The sequence below is a fragment of the Podarcis bocagei genome (assembly GCF_964188305.1).
Source record: "Podarcis bocagei genome assembly, chromosome: 13".
NCBI classification, from domain to species: domain Eukaryota; kingdom Metazoa; phylum Chordata; class Lepidosauria; order Squamata; family Lacertidae; genus Podarcis; species Podarcis bocagei.
Genome location: NC_138138.1, coordinates 3,200,247 through 3,218,921, shown reverse-complemented (window position 1 = coordinate 3,218,921; position 18,675 = coordinate 3,200,247). Strand labels below are relative to the sequence as shown.

General features: G+C 44.1%; 1 protein-coding gene across 2 annotated transcripts in view; it reads right to left on the bottom strand.

Moving 5' to 3' along the window:
* The window catches only part of SPMIP7 (sperm microtubule inner protein 7), a 30,715-nt gene extending 13,898 nt beyond the window's left edge, over window positions 1-16,817 (bottom strand). For both annotated transcript variants that reach the window (XM_081168594.1, XM_081168593.1), the window contains exons 1-6: window positions 15,281-16,817; window positions 12,242-12,339; window positions 11,622-11,695; window positions 8,431-8,569; window positions 7,001-7,068; window positions 3,223-3,264 (exon numbers count right to left, since the gene is read on the bottom strand). In XM_081168594.1, coding sequence (XP_081024720.1) covers window positions 3,223-3,264; window positions 7,001-7,068; window positions 8,431-8,569; window positions 11,622-11,695; window positions 12,242-12,339; window positions 15,281-15,764 — 905 coding nt within the window. In that variant the 5' untranslated portion in view covers window positions 15,765-16,817. The remainder of the gene's footprint in view (window positions 1-3,222; window positions 3,265-7,000; window positions 7,069-8,430; window positions 8,570-11,621; window positions 11,696-12,241; window positions 12,340-15,280) is intronic.
* Window positions 16,818-18,675: the final 1,858 nt, after the last annotated feature.

Below are 18,675 nucleotides of genomic sequence, written 5' to 3'. Positions count from 1 at the left end.
AAAAGGGGGAATGAATCAAAAGGCAAATATGTATTATTTATAACACAGCTGGCTGAGGCCACTGAAGCTCCAAGTTTTTCGTTATTTATTTAAAAGGTGCACAAAAACATACACAGAGATTTGTGCAGTCACGTACCAAAATACACATAAAACTAGGCAGTGTGCTTGTAGGAAAAAATGGATGACAACGTTTTACCACGTAGGTGGAATAAGCTAATTTGGGGAAACTGTAAATAATGTGAGAAAGAAATGGAGTCATCACTGCTTCCACTGCCTTTTGTATTCAGCCCCAAGAAACTGGTATAGCTCATATTTTTGTAACAGTTTCATTAGTTTCTTCCATATTTCTATATCCAGTACACAAAAAACCAACCATAATAATAGTACCAGGAAATAGCAGAGCAATGTCTCAGAAGCCATGATTTCTGACTCACAATGCTGAATGTAGCCCATTACTCTCATGTTGTGATATGCTACATGCTTGATAATCCCCCCTCATGCTTTTGCCATTCCAAGCAAGTGGCAAAAAAGAGGTTTCTCAAGCCACTGGGCAAGGCAGTGGGTGTGGCTGGTGGGCTGTGCTTGGCTTGCTGGATCACAGGTTGTGCAGGCCTGGGGCAAATAAATATGCAGGGGCCACAAATTTCAGTTGGCCTCAGTAACCAGACATGGATGGTGTTTCTTGTTGGAGCCCTAATACACGCTTGCATCCTAACATGGACAGCAGGTGTAGAGGAGGAGCACAGTATCATCTCTGACCTTCTGCTGCATTTTGGAGACAAAATGCCTTGGTATATCCAGAATGGTCCACAAAAGGTGCTTATCACCATTTCTGTAGTGCCTTGTTCCTGTCCCTTTTGACAAGCACCTCTTCTCTCATGTCTGACTCGACACTATGCTTTGGAGACACGATTTCTTAAACACAAGGACCCTGCCCAGGGATGTAGGAGCTAATAAGACCCTCTTAAATCCTCCAGTGGGGCTTCCTTATTGCACATTTCAAACCTATTCAGTGCTGGTATTTAGAACTGCCTGGCCTCACCTCCAAGTGAAACACCCCCCCCCCAAAAAAAAACACCTCCTGTTTTTTGCCTCTTGCTTAGAATGGCAAAACTCATGTGGCAAGTGCCAACAGGACTGGAGCCAAAAAGGGACACTGAGAAACGGGAGTGGATATACTAAAAACCACTGGTAGATGTGGGGACCTCTCCTGCATAGCCCAATGAGAACTGAGTACGCTCAGTAGCCATAGCCAGTTGAGTGTTACTTGGAAAAGAACGATGAAAAGCAGAAAGGAGAGAAGGGTGGGGTGGTCTGCTGGAGCCCCTTATGCCTTCTACCTTATAATATGGTGCTTCGGGGTGAGGATTCACTGCAATATTTTGTCATAGGTCTGACTTGTCCCAGCTGGCTGTTCAACTGTCCACAAGGACCACAATTGCTAGAGCAACTTCTCAAGTCAGTTTCCAAGCTCTTCATAGATGATTTATGAAATCACACAGCCATAGGATAGGTTTTGCAGCAGGTAATAGCCTGAATTGCATGCCTATTCTATTTATCAGCCCTCTTAATATGAAGTCAAGCATGAGAATGAGTTCATTTCAACTGACAATCTTCTAAAATCAATTCTATACATTGGGATAATCACAATGTGGGGAAAATATGTATATTAAAATGGTGGAGGGGTGGTACAAAGTTGCTTTTTCTGCCGTGAACTGCCATAAACTGAAGCATATAAGAGTATAAGAAACTATAAATTTTGACCAAACCCTATTAATTTTGACCAAACATCCAGTGAGACTAGAAGTGACCAGTTAGATAGGAAGCTCATATGAAGTCAACATTGTTTATCTCCAGCATACATAAGCACACTGCCTTTGAAAGGGAAAGTTCTGTTTAGCTGTCATGGCTGATATTTAGTAAAAAAAAATTCTCTATAATCTGTCCAGTCCTTTAAATATCAGGCCACACCATACTGTATATTTTGTGGCAATGAATTTAATATGCTAATTATGTACTGTGTTTCCTCATGGACTCTACTGGAAGATCAGCAACATTTGGCTTATCTCTTCCTTTAAATCTTTCCATTTCAGCTGGTCATTACATTCTGTAACTTAAGAAATGGTGCTAAAGGGCTCATCCAGACTTCCTTTTGTGCCGCATTCTAGGCACAGGTCCAGGCTTTAACTCTGTGTCTGAGTGGTTTCCTTTTCTCCCTGGCACTTTCCCCAGGAAAACCCGCATTTTACTACTGAATCAGAGCAAATGCCAAGGGGGTTTTCTGCAGATTGCTGGTTGCTCTGATTCAATTGTAAAATGCAGGTTTTCCCAGGGAAAGTGCCACGACAAAAACAAAACACAGTAACTGCTCGGACATGGAGTTTTAAAGCATGGACCTGTGCCCCGGAAGCGCAGCGCAAAAGAAAGTTTTGATGAGTCTTGGTTTTGCTTTTTCCTCCTCCTTCCCAATCCCTTTTCTTTCTGTCATATATTTTGAGACAGGAAGCCTAAAGACAAGGATTTTCTTATCAATGACATTTGTAAGCTATTCTGAAAATATTTTTATGGCTAGGGTGACTAGATGCAAAAGATGCACGCTTGTGTAGAAGAAATTTCAGTAGCTATACATGTAATAACAAGCTATGCCTGCTGAAATTTTCTCCCCTAAACCGCCATTAAAAGTGCAAGAGTCCTGCATTCTTTTGTGTCTGACCACCTTATTTCTGGGTGTAGAGTGGGTTAAAAATGCTTTAAATAAATACACGTATTTTTCTTCTGTCCTCCTGCCAATTAATTTATCTGGTGATTCTGAATTCTAATATTATGAACTCACACAACATCCATTTTCTCATTATAGAAGACTGCAGTCCTACACTTACCTGGGAGTAGACCCATCAAGCTCAACTGGGCTTACTTCTGGTGCAGAGTCCTGCTAGCTCCTCAGCTCTGATTCATGACATTACTCCTCCTGTTGAATCTCCACCTCACTTTGGGAATCTCTTTCTGTGATCCGTTGCCTACTGCTCTTGGCTCAGTGGCTCAGGCTTAAGTGCTCCTTGGTCCTCTGGATGCCATTGTAAATCAGAAGACAGGAGTCAAGGGCATCCAGAGGACCAAGGAGCACTTATGCAAACAGACTGCGTCTCTTTTTGTCTCTTTTTGAATGAACAAATCCCCTGCTTAAGAGAAAAGATATATATTCACATAACAACTTTTACTTACGTGTATAAAGGGAGATGTTGAGTTCGAGAGCAAGGACTAACACTGTTAAAGATGAAAGGCACATTAAATTGGTTAACTTACTTCCTACTAATGTACAATCAATATTTGGTATGTTATCAGATGTGACAACTTTCAGACAATTTACAATGGCATGTGTATTTTTAAGAGCACATAGTGGGCACAGGGTCCTAGTTCAGCCTTGGTAGGTAGTAAAAACTTTAATTCTGGGTTTCCAACACTTAGGATGTTACCATTGCCTGACCGGCTAGGCCTTGCAGATTCTAGCCTTGCCACCTGGTGCCTTTTGCACCACCAGCTTGCCCTGGATCACCAGACTTCATTTAAAGTGTGCATGCGCGCGCGCACACACACACACACACACACACACACACAGCAAGTCTTTTTACTCCTTGAAGAGCTTCCATTGTGATGCTTGCTCCTTAGAATGCAGCTCTGCAAAGGGTCAGGCAATGAGGTAATGAGGAAAGAGGGAGAGTCAGTTAAGGAAGGGCAGTTGGTAAAGGAGAGAAGCAGACTGAAGAAACTGGAGACAGAGATCTGAGGAAGAAAGGAGAGAACAAGGAGGAAAGCAAACTCTGGTGGCCTGAAAGACCTGGGACAGAAGGACCAGGGCCACAGACTGTCACATGACTATAGCAGCAGCCAACTGCCACTATTCATCTGCTCAACAAACTTGCTGTTGCCAAGTTCCATGTGGGCAGGGCCAGCTCACCCATGAGGCAGACTGAGGCAGCTCCTCACGCGGCAGAATTGCACACTTTGGGAGAAGCAGTGGCAGTGGCTGGGAGTGAAATCTTGCAATGAATTACAGAACTCTTGTGAGATCTTGCCAGAAGCCTGGTAGGTGAAGCTTCGGGGGCAGTGAAGGAGGCAGCAATTTGCCATTTCGCCTCAGATGGTGAAACAGGACAGGCTGCCCCTGCCTGCAGGGTTTGGGATTGGTTAGGGTGGGCATTGCGATTGCTAATCGCTCTTACGTTTATGTGCTAAAGAAACATGGTTACACCTATTTGACTCCCATGTGTTTGTTTATTTGTTTGTTTGTTTGTTTGTTTTTTTGTCAGTCTGTCCCTCCTCCTCATCACAGAACTCTGAGAAGAAATACCATTCTTCTTAGTCAATGAGAAGAGCCATAGCTTTGGCTGACATTTAAGGAACTCATGCTGCCCGGGGAGAACTTAAGCTGCCTAGAGTAGGGACAGAGGATTTAATTCAGCTTGCGCATCAAGGGAATCAACCTGATTTGCACCTTCAGTGCAAACAGTGGGGTCACTCAGAGGAGAAGATGGTGAAATGCAAACAGGGGACACAGAAAGGGCTGAACTCCTCAATGCCTTCTTTGCCTCAGTCTTCTCCGATAAAGAAAACAATGCCCGACCTGAAGAATTTGGAGCAAATGATTCAGCAGAGGAAACACAGCCCAGAATAACTAAGGAGATAGTACAAGAATACTTTGCTAGTTTAGATGTATTCAAGTCTCCAGGGCCAGATGAACTGCATCCAAGAGTATTAAAAGAACTGGCAGATGTGATCTCAGAACCACTGGCAGTCATCTTTGAGAATTCCTGGAGAACAGGCGAAGTCCCGGCAGACTGGAGGAGGGCAAATGTTGTCCCTATTTTCAAAAAGGGGAAAAGAGAGGACCCAAATAATTACCGCCCAGTCAGTCTGACATCAATACCAGGGAAGATTCTGGAGCAGATCATTAAGCAAACAGTCTGTGAGCACCTAGAAAGGAGTGCTGTGATCACCAATAGTCAGCATGGATTTCTGAAAAATAAGTCATGTCAGACTAACCTGATCTCGTTTTTTGACAGAATTACAAGCCTGGTAAATGAAGGGAGCGCAGTGGATGTAGCCTACCTTGATTTCAGCAAGGCATTTGACAAGGTGCCCCATGATATTCTTGTAAAGAAGCTGGTCAAATGCGGTCTTGACTATGCTACCACTCAGTGGATTTGTAACTGGCTGACTGACCGAACCCAAAGGGTGCTCATCAATGGTTCCTCTTCATCCTGGAGAAGAGTGACTAGTGGGGTGCCACAGGGTTCTGTCTTATTCAACATCTTTATCAACGACTTGGATGATGGACTCAAGGGCATCCTGATCAAATTTGCAGATGACACCAAACTGGGAGGGGTGGCTAACACCCCAGAGGACAGGATCACACTTCAAAACGACCTTGACAGATTAGAGAACTGGGCCAAAACAAACAAGATGAACTTTAACAGGGAGAAATGTAAAGTATTGCACTTGGGCAAAAAAAATGAGAGGCACAAATACAAGATGGGTGACACCTGGCTTGAGAGCAGTACATGTGAAAAGGATCTAGGAGTCTTGGTTGACCACAAACTTGACATGAGCCAACAGTGTGACGCGGCAGCTAAAAAAGCCAATGCAATTCTGGGCTGCATCAATAGGAGTAGAGCATCTAGATCAAGGGAAGTAATAGTGCCACTGTATTCTGCTCTGGTCAGACCTCACCTGGAGTACTGTGTCCAGTTCTGGGCACCACAATTCAAGAAGGACACTGACAAACTGGAACGTGTCCAGAGGAGGGCAACCAAAATGGTCAAAGGCCTGGAAACGATGCCTTATGAGGAACGGTTAAGGGAGCTGGGCATGTTTAGCCTGGAGAAGAGGAGGATAAGGGGTGATATGATAGCTATGTTCAAATATATAAAAGGATGTCACATAGAGGAGGGAGAAAGGTTGTTTTCTGCTGCTCCAGAGAAGCGGACACAGAGCAATGGATCCAAACTACAAGAAAGAAGATTCCACCTAAACATTAGGAAGAACTTCCTGACAGTAAGAGCTGTTTGACAGTGGAATTTGCTGCCAAGGAGTGTGGTGGAGTCTCCTCCTTTGGAGGTCTTTAAGCAGAGGCTTGACAACCATATGTCAGGAGTACTCTGATGGTGTTTCCTGCTTGGCAGGGGGTTGGACTCGATGGCCCTTGTGGTCTCTTCCAACTCTATGATTCTATGATTCCGAAACTAAAAACCAACTGTTACAGACATGTAGAGAACTGAATTTAAGATTAGGAAAAAAGAGAAACAGAGAGAGGCAGAAATGGGCAAGATTCACCAACCTCCTGTACTAGGCAAGTTGACAGCTGGGGTGGAGTTAGTCCACACAATCCTGTGTGTGCGTGCATTCTTCAAATGTGCAAGTATTATCTGAACTGTCCTTTTGCAGAAGTAGTACTGGGAGAGAATTTTCTCCTTTCCCAGGTGGTGCTGGGGAGCAGATGGATTCTTGCGAGGAAGGGTAACGGTGATAGCAAAATCAGGCAGAGTGGAAAGTACCTCTGCTGCAACCAGCATATCAGGCCCTTGTACCCTGCATTCCCCTTTAAAAAAAACCCCAAACACAAACCCTAAAATAGTTTGGCCTTCAAGGTCGCTGGCAGCAAATGTTGCAGTATAAGTTATTCCCACCTCAGCTGGCCACTCTCTGTCAGGGGCTAACAGAGAGTGACCCAGCCCCTGACAGCTCCCTGCCACCACCCTGCTCCGCCTTACAAACACAGAAATGCACTTCTGGTCATAGCAAAGATCCGTCTAGCTCAATTGCACTCTCTCTCTCTCTCCCAGCCCAAATTCAGTGCCACCAAAACAACTGTACATATGCGTACAGCAAAAATCTTGCTTCGTGTCACTTTAAAATTCCCATGATGTGAAACCATGAAAGAAAGTACAGATGATTTTTAAAAATCTACAAACATTTTCAAACTATAGAAATCAATGAAGCTCACAAATTAATTGGCTTGTCCGGTGATATGAAGGCTCTTCTTTGAAATCTGTCCCAGAGGCTTCCAACAACCTGGAACAGTAAGAATGTTTTTGGGATCACCACCTGTGCGAATAACACCGTTACTGCTAATAATCACAGTAACAATAAGACTAATCACATTCTCCACAGGAATTTTCAGTACTGTACTGAAAAGTGCCTGGCACATTGTAGCTGCTTATACAAGAAGAACTGGAAGTTTATGTACATGGGATGCGGATGTTGGGACATGCCTGGGTCACAATTTCAGCACACATTTCTGCACAGGAAGAGTAGAAAGTATCACAAGAAACTCGCTCAGTGTCACAGAAAGACAACAGAGGCACGAGTTCTCATGATTATTATTTGTTCATTTAGATATTTGCTTATATACCAAGATGGCTTCTGGAGAGTGGTGAGGTTATGACACCTACCTTCACTTCAACCATGCCGTAGCAGGTCTTTGCTGTAGCCAGTGAGCATGGTGGGAATAAGATGGATGAGAGGAATGGAACAAAACTTGTTTTGGCACTGAGATAGTTTTATCTGCCATGGGACAGGATGCCTTTAATTGTGACATAAAGGCTTCTTAAATGACTATAGCTCCTCTCATCCAAGTCCTACATGAAGGCTTCCCCCACGGAGCAGCTATTAAGAGCAGACGAACGTCAACTTCATGTGGATACCTGTCTGGGCAGCACACATGGATTCATGTTTTTAAATTAATGTGGATGGATGGGATGGTTATTGTATTTATGATGTGAACTTATGGGTTTTCTCTCACACACTTCCCCTTCTCTCTCTCTCTCTCTCTCTCTCTCTCTCTCTCTCTCTCACACACACACACACACACACACACACACACTTTCCCTTTTCCCTTCCTTTCTTAGTTCTCTGTTAAATTTGTTAAAAATAAAAGAGTAAACTAAAAATTCCACATGGAAAAATCCTGTCCCAGTCCCCAATTTCTTGCCTGGTTAACTCATTCCTCACTTTTCAGCACTGAAAACGAGCCCCAAGGCAACTTAGCTAGATACTTACAAAAAACATAATGAAAAGAGACAGCATTTAAACAGTGCCATCAACCCACAATCAAGCAGGAGGGAAACCCAGAGCAGGATCAGCAACTACGGTTGGAACTATGGCTCTCCTACATTACACGTGAACTTACCTGATACTTAGTCAGAGCGTCCATCTAGCCTCATACTGTTCACTCCTGGCTAGCAGCAGCTCTGGGGGGTCTCCAGTAGAGTGCTTGCCCAGCTCTGCTACTTGAGATCGTTTTAACTGGAGAGCCAGGGGATTAAACATGGGGGGCACCTGTATGAAAAGTGTGTGTTCTACCACTGATCTATGACTATGATTTAAACAACAACAACAACAACCCATAAACAAGCTAAAATGAAGTTCACTGACTTGGCTTGTTTCTGCTTCTGGTTCATACTGCTTCATTGAAAAACGCTGCGAGACTCTATCAGCCCTTGGCTCTAATGTCGAATCTGGAGGCTTGACTTTGGGGGGCAACATTCTATCCCAGGGAATGTCTTCATTTGCTCTTCATTAAAAAGAAGGGAAAGAGGTTTTACAGCAGTGGTTGTGGCTATCTGTATCCAGTTCTATCTTTTATCATCATCATCATCATCATAATAATAATAATAATAATAATAATAATAATAATAATTATTATTATTATTATTATTATTATTATTATTATTATTATTATTATTTATTTATTTATTTATACCCCGCCCTCCCCAGCCAAGGCCAGGCTCAGGGCAGCTAACAAGCAATAATAAAAACAAGTTGAATGAATACAACTTAAAAACAAGATTAAAATACAACATTAAAATATTGAAACATTAAAATATTAAAATGCAGCCTCATCACAGGAGGAGAAAGGAAAAAGAAAAAAGAAAGAGGGGGAGGGAATCAAATTGACTCCAAGCCAAAGACCAGGCAGAACAACTCTGTCTTACAGGCCCTGCGGAAAGAAATCGGATCCTGCAGGGCCCTGGTCTCATGAGACAGAGCGTTCCACCAGGCTGGAGCCAGTGTTGAAAAGGCCCTGGCTCTGGTTGAAGCTAATCTAACTTCCTTAGAGCCCGGGACCACTAGGGTGTTGCTATTTATGGACCTTAAGGTCCTCTATGGGGCATACCAGGAGAGGCAGTCCCATAGGTACGAGGGTCCTAGACCCTGTACTCCACCAGGAGCCAGTGCAGCTTGAAAAGCACTGGGTGAATATGCTCCCATGGCAGAGACCCCGTGAGGAGCCTCGCTGCAGCATTATGCACCCGCTGGAGTTTCTGGGACAGCTTCAAGGGCAGCCCCGCGTAGAGCGAATTACAGTAGTCAAGCCTGGAGGTGACCATCGCATGAATCACTGTGGCCAGGAAATGTTTCTTAAAACCCTGCTAATGTATCAATTTGTATACAATGCTTTGATATATATGCAATAAAGATTTCCCATTCATTTCAAAATGTTATTGTCTTGATTTCTAAGTTTCTCTGTTAATTTAGCCATTTCTGCATATTCCATTAACTTAATTTGCCAGTCCTTTTTTGTGGTGATCTTTTCCTCCTTCCACGATTGGGCTATCAATATTCATGCCGCTGTAGTCACATACATAAAAAGATTTATATATTTTTTTGGTATCTGCTTTCCTGTAATTCCTAATAAAAAGGCTTCAGGCTTTTTAAGAAAGGTTATTTTAAACATTTTTTCCCAGTTCATTATATATCATTTCCCTTTTTTTTATAACTTTACATTGCCACCACATATGATAAAACATACCTTCTAGCTCTTTACATTTCCAACATTTGTATTCTCTTGATTTATACATTTTTGCTAATTTAACTGGTGTTAGATACCACCTGTGACGCGGGTGGCACTGTGGGTTAAACCTCAGCGCCTAGGACTTGCCGATCGCATGGTCAGCGGTTCGAATCCCCGCGCCGGGGTGCGCTCCCATTGCTCGGTCCCAGCGTCTGCCAACCTAGCAGTTCGAAAGCACCTCCGGGTGCAAGTAGATAAATAGGGACTGCTTACTAGCGGGAAGGTAAACAGCGTTTCCATGTGCTGCGCTGGCTCGCCAGATGCAGCTTGTCACGCTGGCCACGTGACCTGGAAGTGTCTGCGGACAGCGCTGGCTCCTGGCCTCTAGAGTGAGATGAGCGCACAACCCTAGAGTCTGGCAAGACTGGCCCGTACGGGCAGGGGTACCTTTACCTTTACCTAGATACCACCTGTACATCATTTTCATATAATTTTATTTAATTAGTGTACAAGCTGTAAATTTCAAATCATTTTTCCAAAGTTTTTCTCATTCTGACATTTGAATGTTATGTCTAACCAATTTAATAAATAATAACCATCATCTTATACCTTCAGATCAATGACATGGCCATGTGTACCTGAATGGCTCTAAAATATCCCAACAGATCGTTGTTTTAGGCCTAATATTGTCTGGGTTGCATCACTCCAGACTGCAGGTCTCGGCACTCAAAAGCAAAACCCAAATCCTTCCACATAGGAAACTAGCATGTCATGAAGAAATTTTGGCAAAAATTATTGTCCCTGACCTCCAACTTCTTATGTGCAGGCCGGGTCAGCCCAGCCATGAGGTGGAATGAGACAATTGCCTCAAGCAGTGGGCAAAGGGGAAGGGTGAACTGGCATGCCCCCTGGCCCCCCCATCTCTCCCTGCTGCGGGCACTGTCACCTGTTCACCCCCCTACCTGTGGAAGGAATGGTTTCTGCTGCCCCTTTCTCTTCTTCTTCCTACGTTGCTCTGAGAAAGGGTGCGGGTGCTGGCAGAGTTTACCACAGCAGAAAAGGCTATTTTATTCCACCCCTCTAACCCCTCTAAGTCTAAACAGCCTTCCTTTGCCCACCCCATCCAGAATGGTTGGCTCTGAGGAAAGATCCCGTCCAGCGTTACTGTGGCACTAGAGAAACTACGAGTGCTATTGTTGGCAATGTGGCAGTGGTGGCATGAAAAGTAATAGGGGGGAGGAAAGTGGGGCACAACACTGGGGAGAAAGGAAGGGAAACAGGATGCCTTCTTCAGTTCAGTTGAGATATATTGATATATTGAGATATATCAGGTAGGGGAGAGCTTGGAAGTGGGAGCTGAAGAAGCATTTCCCTAAATTTCTCAGCTGTAGCATTTCAGATTACAAGTGGGGATACATATGACTGAATGTTCTTCCATGTATTTTTTTAAATAAAAAACCCTTCACAAGCTCTCCCCTCCCTGATGGCTAATCTTTGGAAAATAAGCATGTCAGCTTGTATTATTATTTACCCTCACTTGACTGTAATGTTCCAGGGCAGGCTATATCATTGAAATGTAATATTAAAAACAGTTTAAAACAACTTACAATCACAGAAACAAAGTGAGACCTAAAGGAGGGGTTCAACCGAAAGCTCCTACGTACCATCCTGTCATCCAGGGCCCTTTTTTGCAGGTAACAATGTGCACTGATATTTGTAAGCATTTGTAACAAGAGAAAAACCACATCTTGCACGAAGCAGACAGTCATATGCCACTGAGGTGAACACCAACTGTTTAAAGAGTCCTTCCTTACCAGAAACAGAAGCTCACCTTTGAGCCACTGAGGTATACATATACTTCCGCGCTTTCTCATCTCTGAAGGCTTCAGAGGAAGGATCACTTGACTTCGTAAGAAACCGTTATGAAGAGAAATCATAAAAGATATTGCAGGGATTAGTCCTTTAATTGAATAGTTTTCCAAGCTGCGTAATGTCTCAAGCACACAACCATAAGATTGCTACCCCTTTTCCTACTCCTGCACCTTTAGAGCTGCCTAAAATGTTCAGAGTGGCTTATTCAGTAGAGCATGAGACTCTTAATGTCAGGAGCAGGGATTCGAGCCCCACGCTGGGCTAAAGATTCCTGCATGGCAGAGGTGCCAGCTTGCCCCTACGATTGAGGGGGCCCATCGCGTGCCACATGTGGATGACGCCCCACACAGACAACCGCACATCGCCTGGAGGAGGCTGGGCACTCTGGAGGAGCCAGCTGCTGAAACTGCAACACACCCTCTCCACACTGAGGAGGCCCAGCCCCTTTCTAACAAATAGGGAGGGGGCTGAAGACACCTCGGCCCCCTAGATTTAAGATGCCTGTTGGACTAGTATTAATTTGAAAATAGGCTCCAGGTTTATACCAACAGCAAAATCAATAGCAGGAAACAAAAATACCTTAATGTCTGGGTCCACATGAAACGCAAATGCATGAGGTGAAAAATTTCCTTTGACTTTAGGTGGAGCAGGTATAACTTTTACTGGACTTGTCCATCCTGAAAAAAAATGTTGAATTTCTTGTGCTATGCAGCCTACTACAGTATTAAAGATTACAACTAAGTTAAATAACTCTTATATTGCTATGTTAACTAACTTAAATGATTTTATGATGACCGTGGTGGTTATCTATGGCAGTAATTTGCCAAACTAATGTTATACCATGAAATGCTTGCAAACATACTTCCTAATGAGGGACGATATCAACAACTGAATGGTTGCCGCAGTCCACTTCAATGAGTCGAAGTGAATTTTGAGTTTGGCTGAGAAAATACCACAGAAAACCCTGAAAGAGCACTATAGGTCAAAAAGAGAGAGTGAAATCAATGGCTAGCAGACACAGTGAGAAAGTGGTCCCAAGATGCCAGGGAACCTAAGAGACAGGTAACAAGGAGGCAGAGTAATTGAAGGAAGGGGCAGAGCAGGTACTGAAGGAAGGGCAGATGGAGGAGAAACAAAGGGCTTGACAAAATGAGCACTTAATAATGTGCGTGAGCTGCGGAGACGCACAAAGGAAGACATGGTGGGCAGAGTTCGGGAAGAGCCATCAAGGAATAAAGATCCAAGGAAATGGGGCAGTGGGTGCATGGTTGAAGAAAAAAGGGGTTAAGAAGGAAGTTTGTTTGGGATCTAGAGAGCTAAAAAAGGTAAAGGTACCCCTGCCCGTACGGACCAGGTGTGGCCGACTCTAGGGTTGTGCGCTCATCTCACTTAAGAGGCCGGGAGCCGGCGCCATCCGAAGACACTTCCGGGTCACGTGGCCAGCGTGACGAAGCTGCACTGGTGAGCCAGCACCAGTGCCGCACACGGAAACACCGTTTACCTTCCCACTATAAAGCGGTACCTATTTATCTACTTGCACTTAGGGGTGCTTTCGAACTGCTAGGTGGGCAGGAGCTGGGACCGAACGACGGGAGCGCACCCCGCCGCGGGGATTCAAACCGCCGACCTTACGATCAGCAAGTCCTAGGCACTGAGGTTTTACCCACAGCGCCACCCGTGTCCCTGTCTAGAGAGCTAGACAGTGCCTTAACTGGGGGGGGGGGGGTAAGCTGAGTTTTTTTGCCCTGGGTGAAGCCTCCAGAGCAGCCCCATTGAGGCTCCCAGCCTGGGTGGGTGGGTGTGTACACAAATGCGAGTGGGTGGGTGAGCCAAACTGGGTCTTTGGCCCGGTTAAAATAAAGCCTAGTTTCGTCCCTGGATCTAGAGACAAAAGAGACAGTGAGCTGCTGTCAGGAAGTAGACAGGAAGCTGGAGGTTGTGACCCAGAGAGCCAATTGCTTATATGTTTACCAGGCCCAATAGGGTGCCATTTTCTTTACTGCTGCTCCCCCTTTTAATATAATTTATATAACATTTTAAATTTGATATTTTGCAGTTTTTACTGTGTTTGTTCTTCAAACGCTCCCATGAAGTACATATTGTTCCTTTTTATTTCCCTCCCACAGATACAGGTTACATCCACACCACACATTTAAAGAACTCTTATACCCTCTCTTCAGCTTCCCCCAAAGAATCCTGGGAACTGTAGTTTGTAACTGGTGCTAAGCCTTGTTAGAACCTTAAACTAGTTCCCATGATCCTTTGGGGGAAGCAATGACAGAGTCCTTTCAATGTGTGGTGTGGATGTGACTTGAGGCCGGGGTGCGGTGATTTACCCAAGGCCACATAGTGAATCCATGGCAGAGGTGGGACTTGAAATTAAATTTAGCCTCTTAGATTAAAAATGAACCACTCTTCTGCTTTAAAAATGAACCACTCTTCTGCTTTAGATTAGTGAGCCTTTGGAACAACACAACGTATAGTTTAGCAAACAATTACATGATCTGAGTTGTTTGGACAGGCAAGCTAAATCTCATCTTATATATTCTTATGTTATAGCTAACAAACCACCTATCAATATTTAAATTTATTTGTTTTAAAAACTTAGATTTCTACCTACTTTCTTTATAAAATAAGTCAAGGTAGATTACAACCACAAAATATCAAACAATATAAAAACAAAACAGGAAATAAAAATTGCAGCAACAGAAGCAGTCTATCACAAGGGAGGGGGAGGGGGAAATGTGCCTGTATGCGGTTGGCGCTGTGGGTAAAACCTCAGCGCCTAGGACTTGCCGATCGCGTGGTCAGCGGTTCGAATCCCCGTGGCGGGGTGCGCTCCCGTAGTTCGGTCCCAGCGCCTGCCAACCTAGCAGTTCGAAAGCACCCCCGGGTGCAAGTAGATAAATAGGGACCGCTTACCAGTGGGAAGGTAAACGGCGTTCCGTGTGTGCTGCGCTGGCTCGCCAGATGCAGCTAGTCATGCTGGCCACGTGACCCGGAAGTGTCTGCGGACAGCGCTGGCTCCCAGCCTCTAGAGTGAGATGAGCACACAACCCTAGAGTCTGTCAAGCCTGGCCCGTACGGGCAGGGGTACCTTTATTGCAGCGACAACTTGTTGTCTCTGTCAGTGGAGGATAGATTATTCAGGATCAGGAGAGGGATGTGTGCATTTGCTCTCCATAGAACAGTGTCCTCAAATGCAGTACTTCACTTTTCCCCTTTGAAGTGCATGACAGCATTTACTCATACTGCATGGAAGAAACCAAAAGGGTGCACCCAGAACCGTGTCTGAGTGAGGGTCAAGTCCGCCCTCTACATTTGATAAGCCCAGTACTGCAGGGAGGAAACAGATTTTGCCCCTGCAAACACCCTGCCAACTGAACTTAAACAGAACCATGGTCAGCAGGAAAGGGTTAAACAACCCATTCCCGTCACCTGTTCTCCTTCAGCACTGCAACTTTTTCATTCACTAGGGGAAAAGTTAAATAAAACTCTGCATAGCATGCATTTTGGCACTTTAAGGGACATCATTTATGTACCAAAGCTGCACCTTGCGTCCTTTCATCAGACAATATAGTGAATACAATGAGAACAGTAAAAGATAGCACCGTGTACCTCCAAGTTTGGACCTGAGAGAAATATCTGGCACTGCTCTTGAGTTCCACTGCTGGTCCTGCTTTATCTCTTCCAATATCGAGAGTCTTCTGTTTGCAGGCTGGTGTGTCGTATGTGGGATGGGGGCCGACGGTGGAGGCTGCACATCTTTACCATTCCCCAGGGGTTCCTTGTTTTTGCTGTACATGATTTGGTTAGCTTCAACTGCACCTCCTGGGCTCACAAATCCTGAACTAGGGTTAATTATTGGCAGATCATCCCGATGTGGAGCTAAAAGGTAGGATTTATCTTCAGGTCGAATGAATGGATTGGATTTGAGAAAAGCATTACTGCATTTGTTGTGGAAACTGGTAAAAAAGTGTCTGTCTTCAGGTCCTCTCACAAAAGGCATATACATTCTCTTTAAGAGACCTTCATGCTGCTTCTGATGCATCTTGTGAGAATTGAAGTGGCTGAACTGCCTTGCAGTGACTCCAGAAGTCATAATTATTTTTGTATTGTTTCCAAGTAGAGATATTAGAGTCTTGATTGTTTTCTAATCCTGTCCAGGAACTCACACGGAAACTAACAGCACACAGACACAACCTAAAACCTTTCCAACTTATGGAAGAAAACACTACTTTAAAACCAAAGTAAAAGGAGATAGAAAACCGGAAGGGAACAGAGCTGTCAAATGAGAAGAGTCTCTTTGTTGCTTAGTGACAGTAGAACATGAGCACACAATGAAGTTGTAGTGATGCATTTCATAGGGATTTGGATCCAGGAGAAAAGGCAGCGATCTTTCTGATCTATGAATGAAGCAATCGTTTTCTCTGCTTCACAAACAAATTATATGCTTTTTTCTTCCCTACTGCAATGTTTTAAAATGTATTAAAGATTTAGATTGTCAAACATCAAAATAATCACCTTATATAGCATTATAGATTTAGGGTAAGCCATAGAAATTAATAAATGCTAGGGTTTGGGTTGTTTGTGATATGATGGGAGAATGCAAGCTGCAAAGGAATTCCTGAGCTACAGTGATCAAGGAATAATTGAGGAACAAGAACAATACAAGGGAACTCCTTCCGCCAGGTGTGAAAAGAGACTGGGGATTTGGGAGGTTGCCAGGGTAACTGCTCTGATGGAGGACAAGGGGTTTCTGGGAAGAAGAAGGGGGAAGAGGAGCAGATTCATCTTTGGAGGAGGCTGGCTGCAGGCAGCCTGCGCTGCTACCTCTTGAAATGACTATGCCAGAAGATCTGGACTCCCTCCATGCAGACTGAATAAACCATATTTCTTAAAGCAGACACTCTCCACCGTGTCTTCTGTTCTCCAAAGGGACACAGACCCCATGGGCTCTTGCCACCACTTGGCAGAGAGAGGGGCAGGCTGGTAACAAGAGGGACTTTTGTAACAATATTATAGTTTGGCCTTCCTCATCTTCCTGAGTGGTAATGTTTGGGGGTCACCTTTTATAAGGTCAGCGAAGAAAGTGTACTAGAGCCCTCTGGTGCTTTGGGAATGTTTGTTTATCTCTTTTCAAAAGATTACTGTGAAGATACAGTGGTGCCTTGCAAGACGAAAAGAATCCGTTCCGCGATTCTCTTCGTCTTGCGGTTTTTTCGTCTTGCGAAGCAAGCCCATTAGCGGCTTAGCGCTATTAGCGGCTTAGCGGGCTTAGCGGATCATCTGATAAGCGGCTTAGTGGTTTAGCGGATCATCTGATAAGCGGCTTAGCTGTTAAGCGGCTTAGCGGATCAGCTGATAAGCGGCTTAGGGGATCAGCTGTTAAGCGGCTTAGCGGATCAGCTGATAAACGGCTTAGCGGCTTAGGATCAGCTGATAAGCGGCTTAGCGGCTTGGGAAAAAGGGGGGAAGGGGGAAAAACCCGCAGGAACTCGCAAGACATTTTCGTCTTGCGAAGCAAGCCCATAGGAAATTCGTTTTGCGAAGCACCTCCAAAACGGAAAACCCTTTCGTCTAGCGGGTTTTCCGTCTTGCGAGGCATTCGTCTTGCGGGGCACCACTGTAAATGAAAAATGAATTGCAAAGCTTTCCCTCTTTCTAACCCAGCACCACATTTAGTATGCTAATACTAGACTCATAGACTCATTTTTTCAAGTGCCTATCCTTACGTAGTAAAAAAAAATGGTCACACACACACACACACACACACACACGCACGGGTGCTGGGGAAGCCCAAGATTTGCAGAAGTACAAAATAAAAACTTTAGAAAAAAATCCTAACAGAACCCCTTCAAAATAGCCCAATGAGACTTTGGTTCAGTGTGCATGGACTGCTGAATGTGTGTGGGGTAGACAGAAAACTAGGGAGAAGAGCGTATCCGAGAACAGAAGCACTCTACACAACAACATTTTATTGCAGGTCCATCTTGTAGATGTGAGTGCCAATGCTTACATTGCCAAAGCAACAATATCCTCATACAAAAGGAAGGTACCAGCGGATGTGGAGGGAATGCCAAGGTTTGCAGAAGTCCAAAGAAGCTTTAGAGGACAATATTCTAAAGGAAGAACCCCCTTCCATCCCCCCAAAAGAGCCCAGGCATAACTGAGCGCACTCCACAGGATGTTGTGACTGACTCTTGGGGTATGAAATGGAAAAAGGTGGGTAAAGGATTACAGTACAGTAGAGGACAGGGCAGACCTGATTAGAAGAGTAAACAAGAACATTCCACAGTACTACAGTGTACTGTTGCTGGATCCACCTGTTCCTCTCCAATTCCACTTTCCTACACAATCTTATAAAATGATTTTTTTTAATTAAAAAAAAAAAAGCTGACCAAATTCCTTTATACTGCTCCCAAATCTACTGTGAAACACATCTTTTACCTGATACGTTTGATAACAGATTTAATAAAAAAGCTAAAAGATTAATATTACTTGCACTGCCCCTCAAAAAAAACCAAGTGTGCTTTAAAAAATATATTGTACAGTGGTACCTCGGGTTACATATGCTTCAGGTTACAGATGCTTCAGGTTACAGACTCCACTAACCCAGAAATAATACCTCGGGTTAAGAACTTTGCTTCAGCATGAGAACAGAAGTCGTGCTCCAGCAGCGCGGCAGCAGTGGGAGGCCCCATTAGCTAAAGTGGTGCTTCAGGTTAAGAACAGTTTCAGGTTAAGAAGAGACCTCCGGAATGAATTAAGTATGTAACCCGAGGTACCACTGTATACTCTTTTTAATAATATAAGAAGAGATCTAATGGATCAGGCCAAAGGCATCCTAGTTCAGCATCCTATTTTCAGTGGCCAACCAGATGTCTATGGAAGCCTGCAAGCAGGACCTTCTCTTTTAAAAAAGATAATAAATTTTATTTAATTAACATATAGACAAGGCAATTTAAAAAGAATATAATATGACAGCAGATGACTGGTACATCTGTTTATAA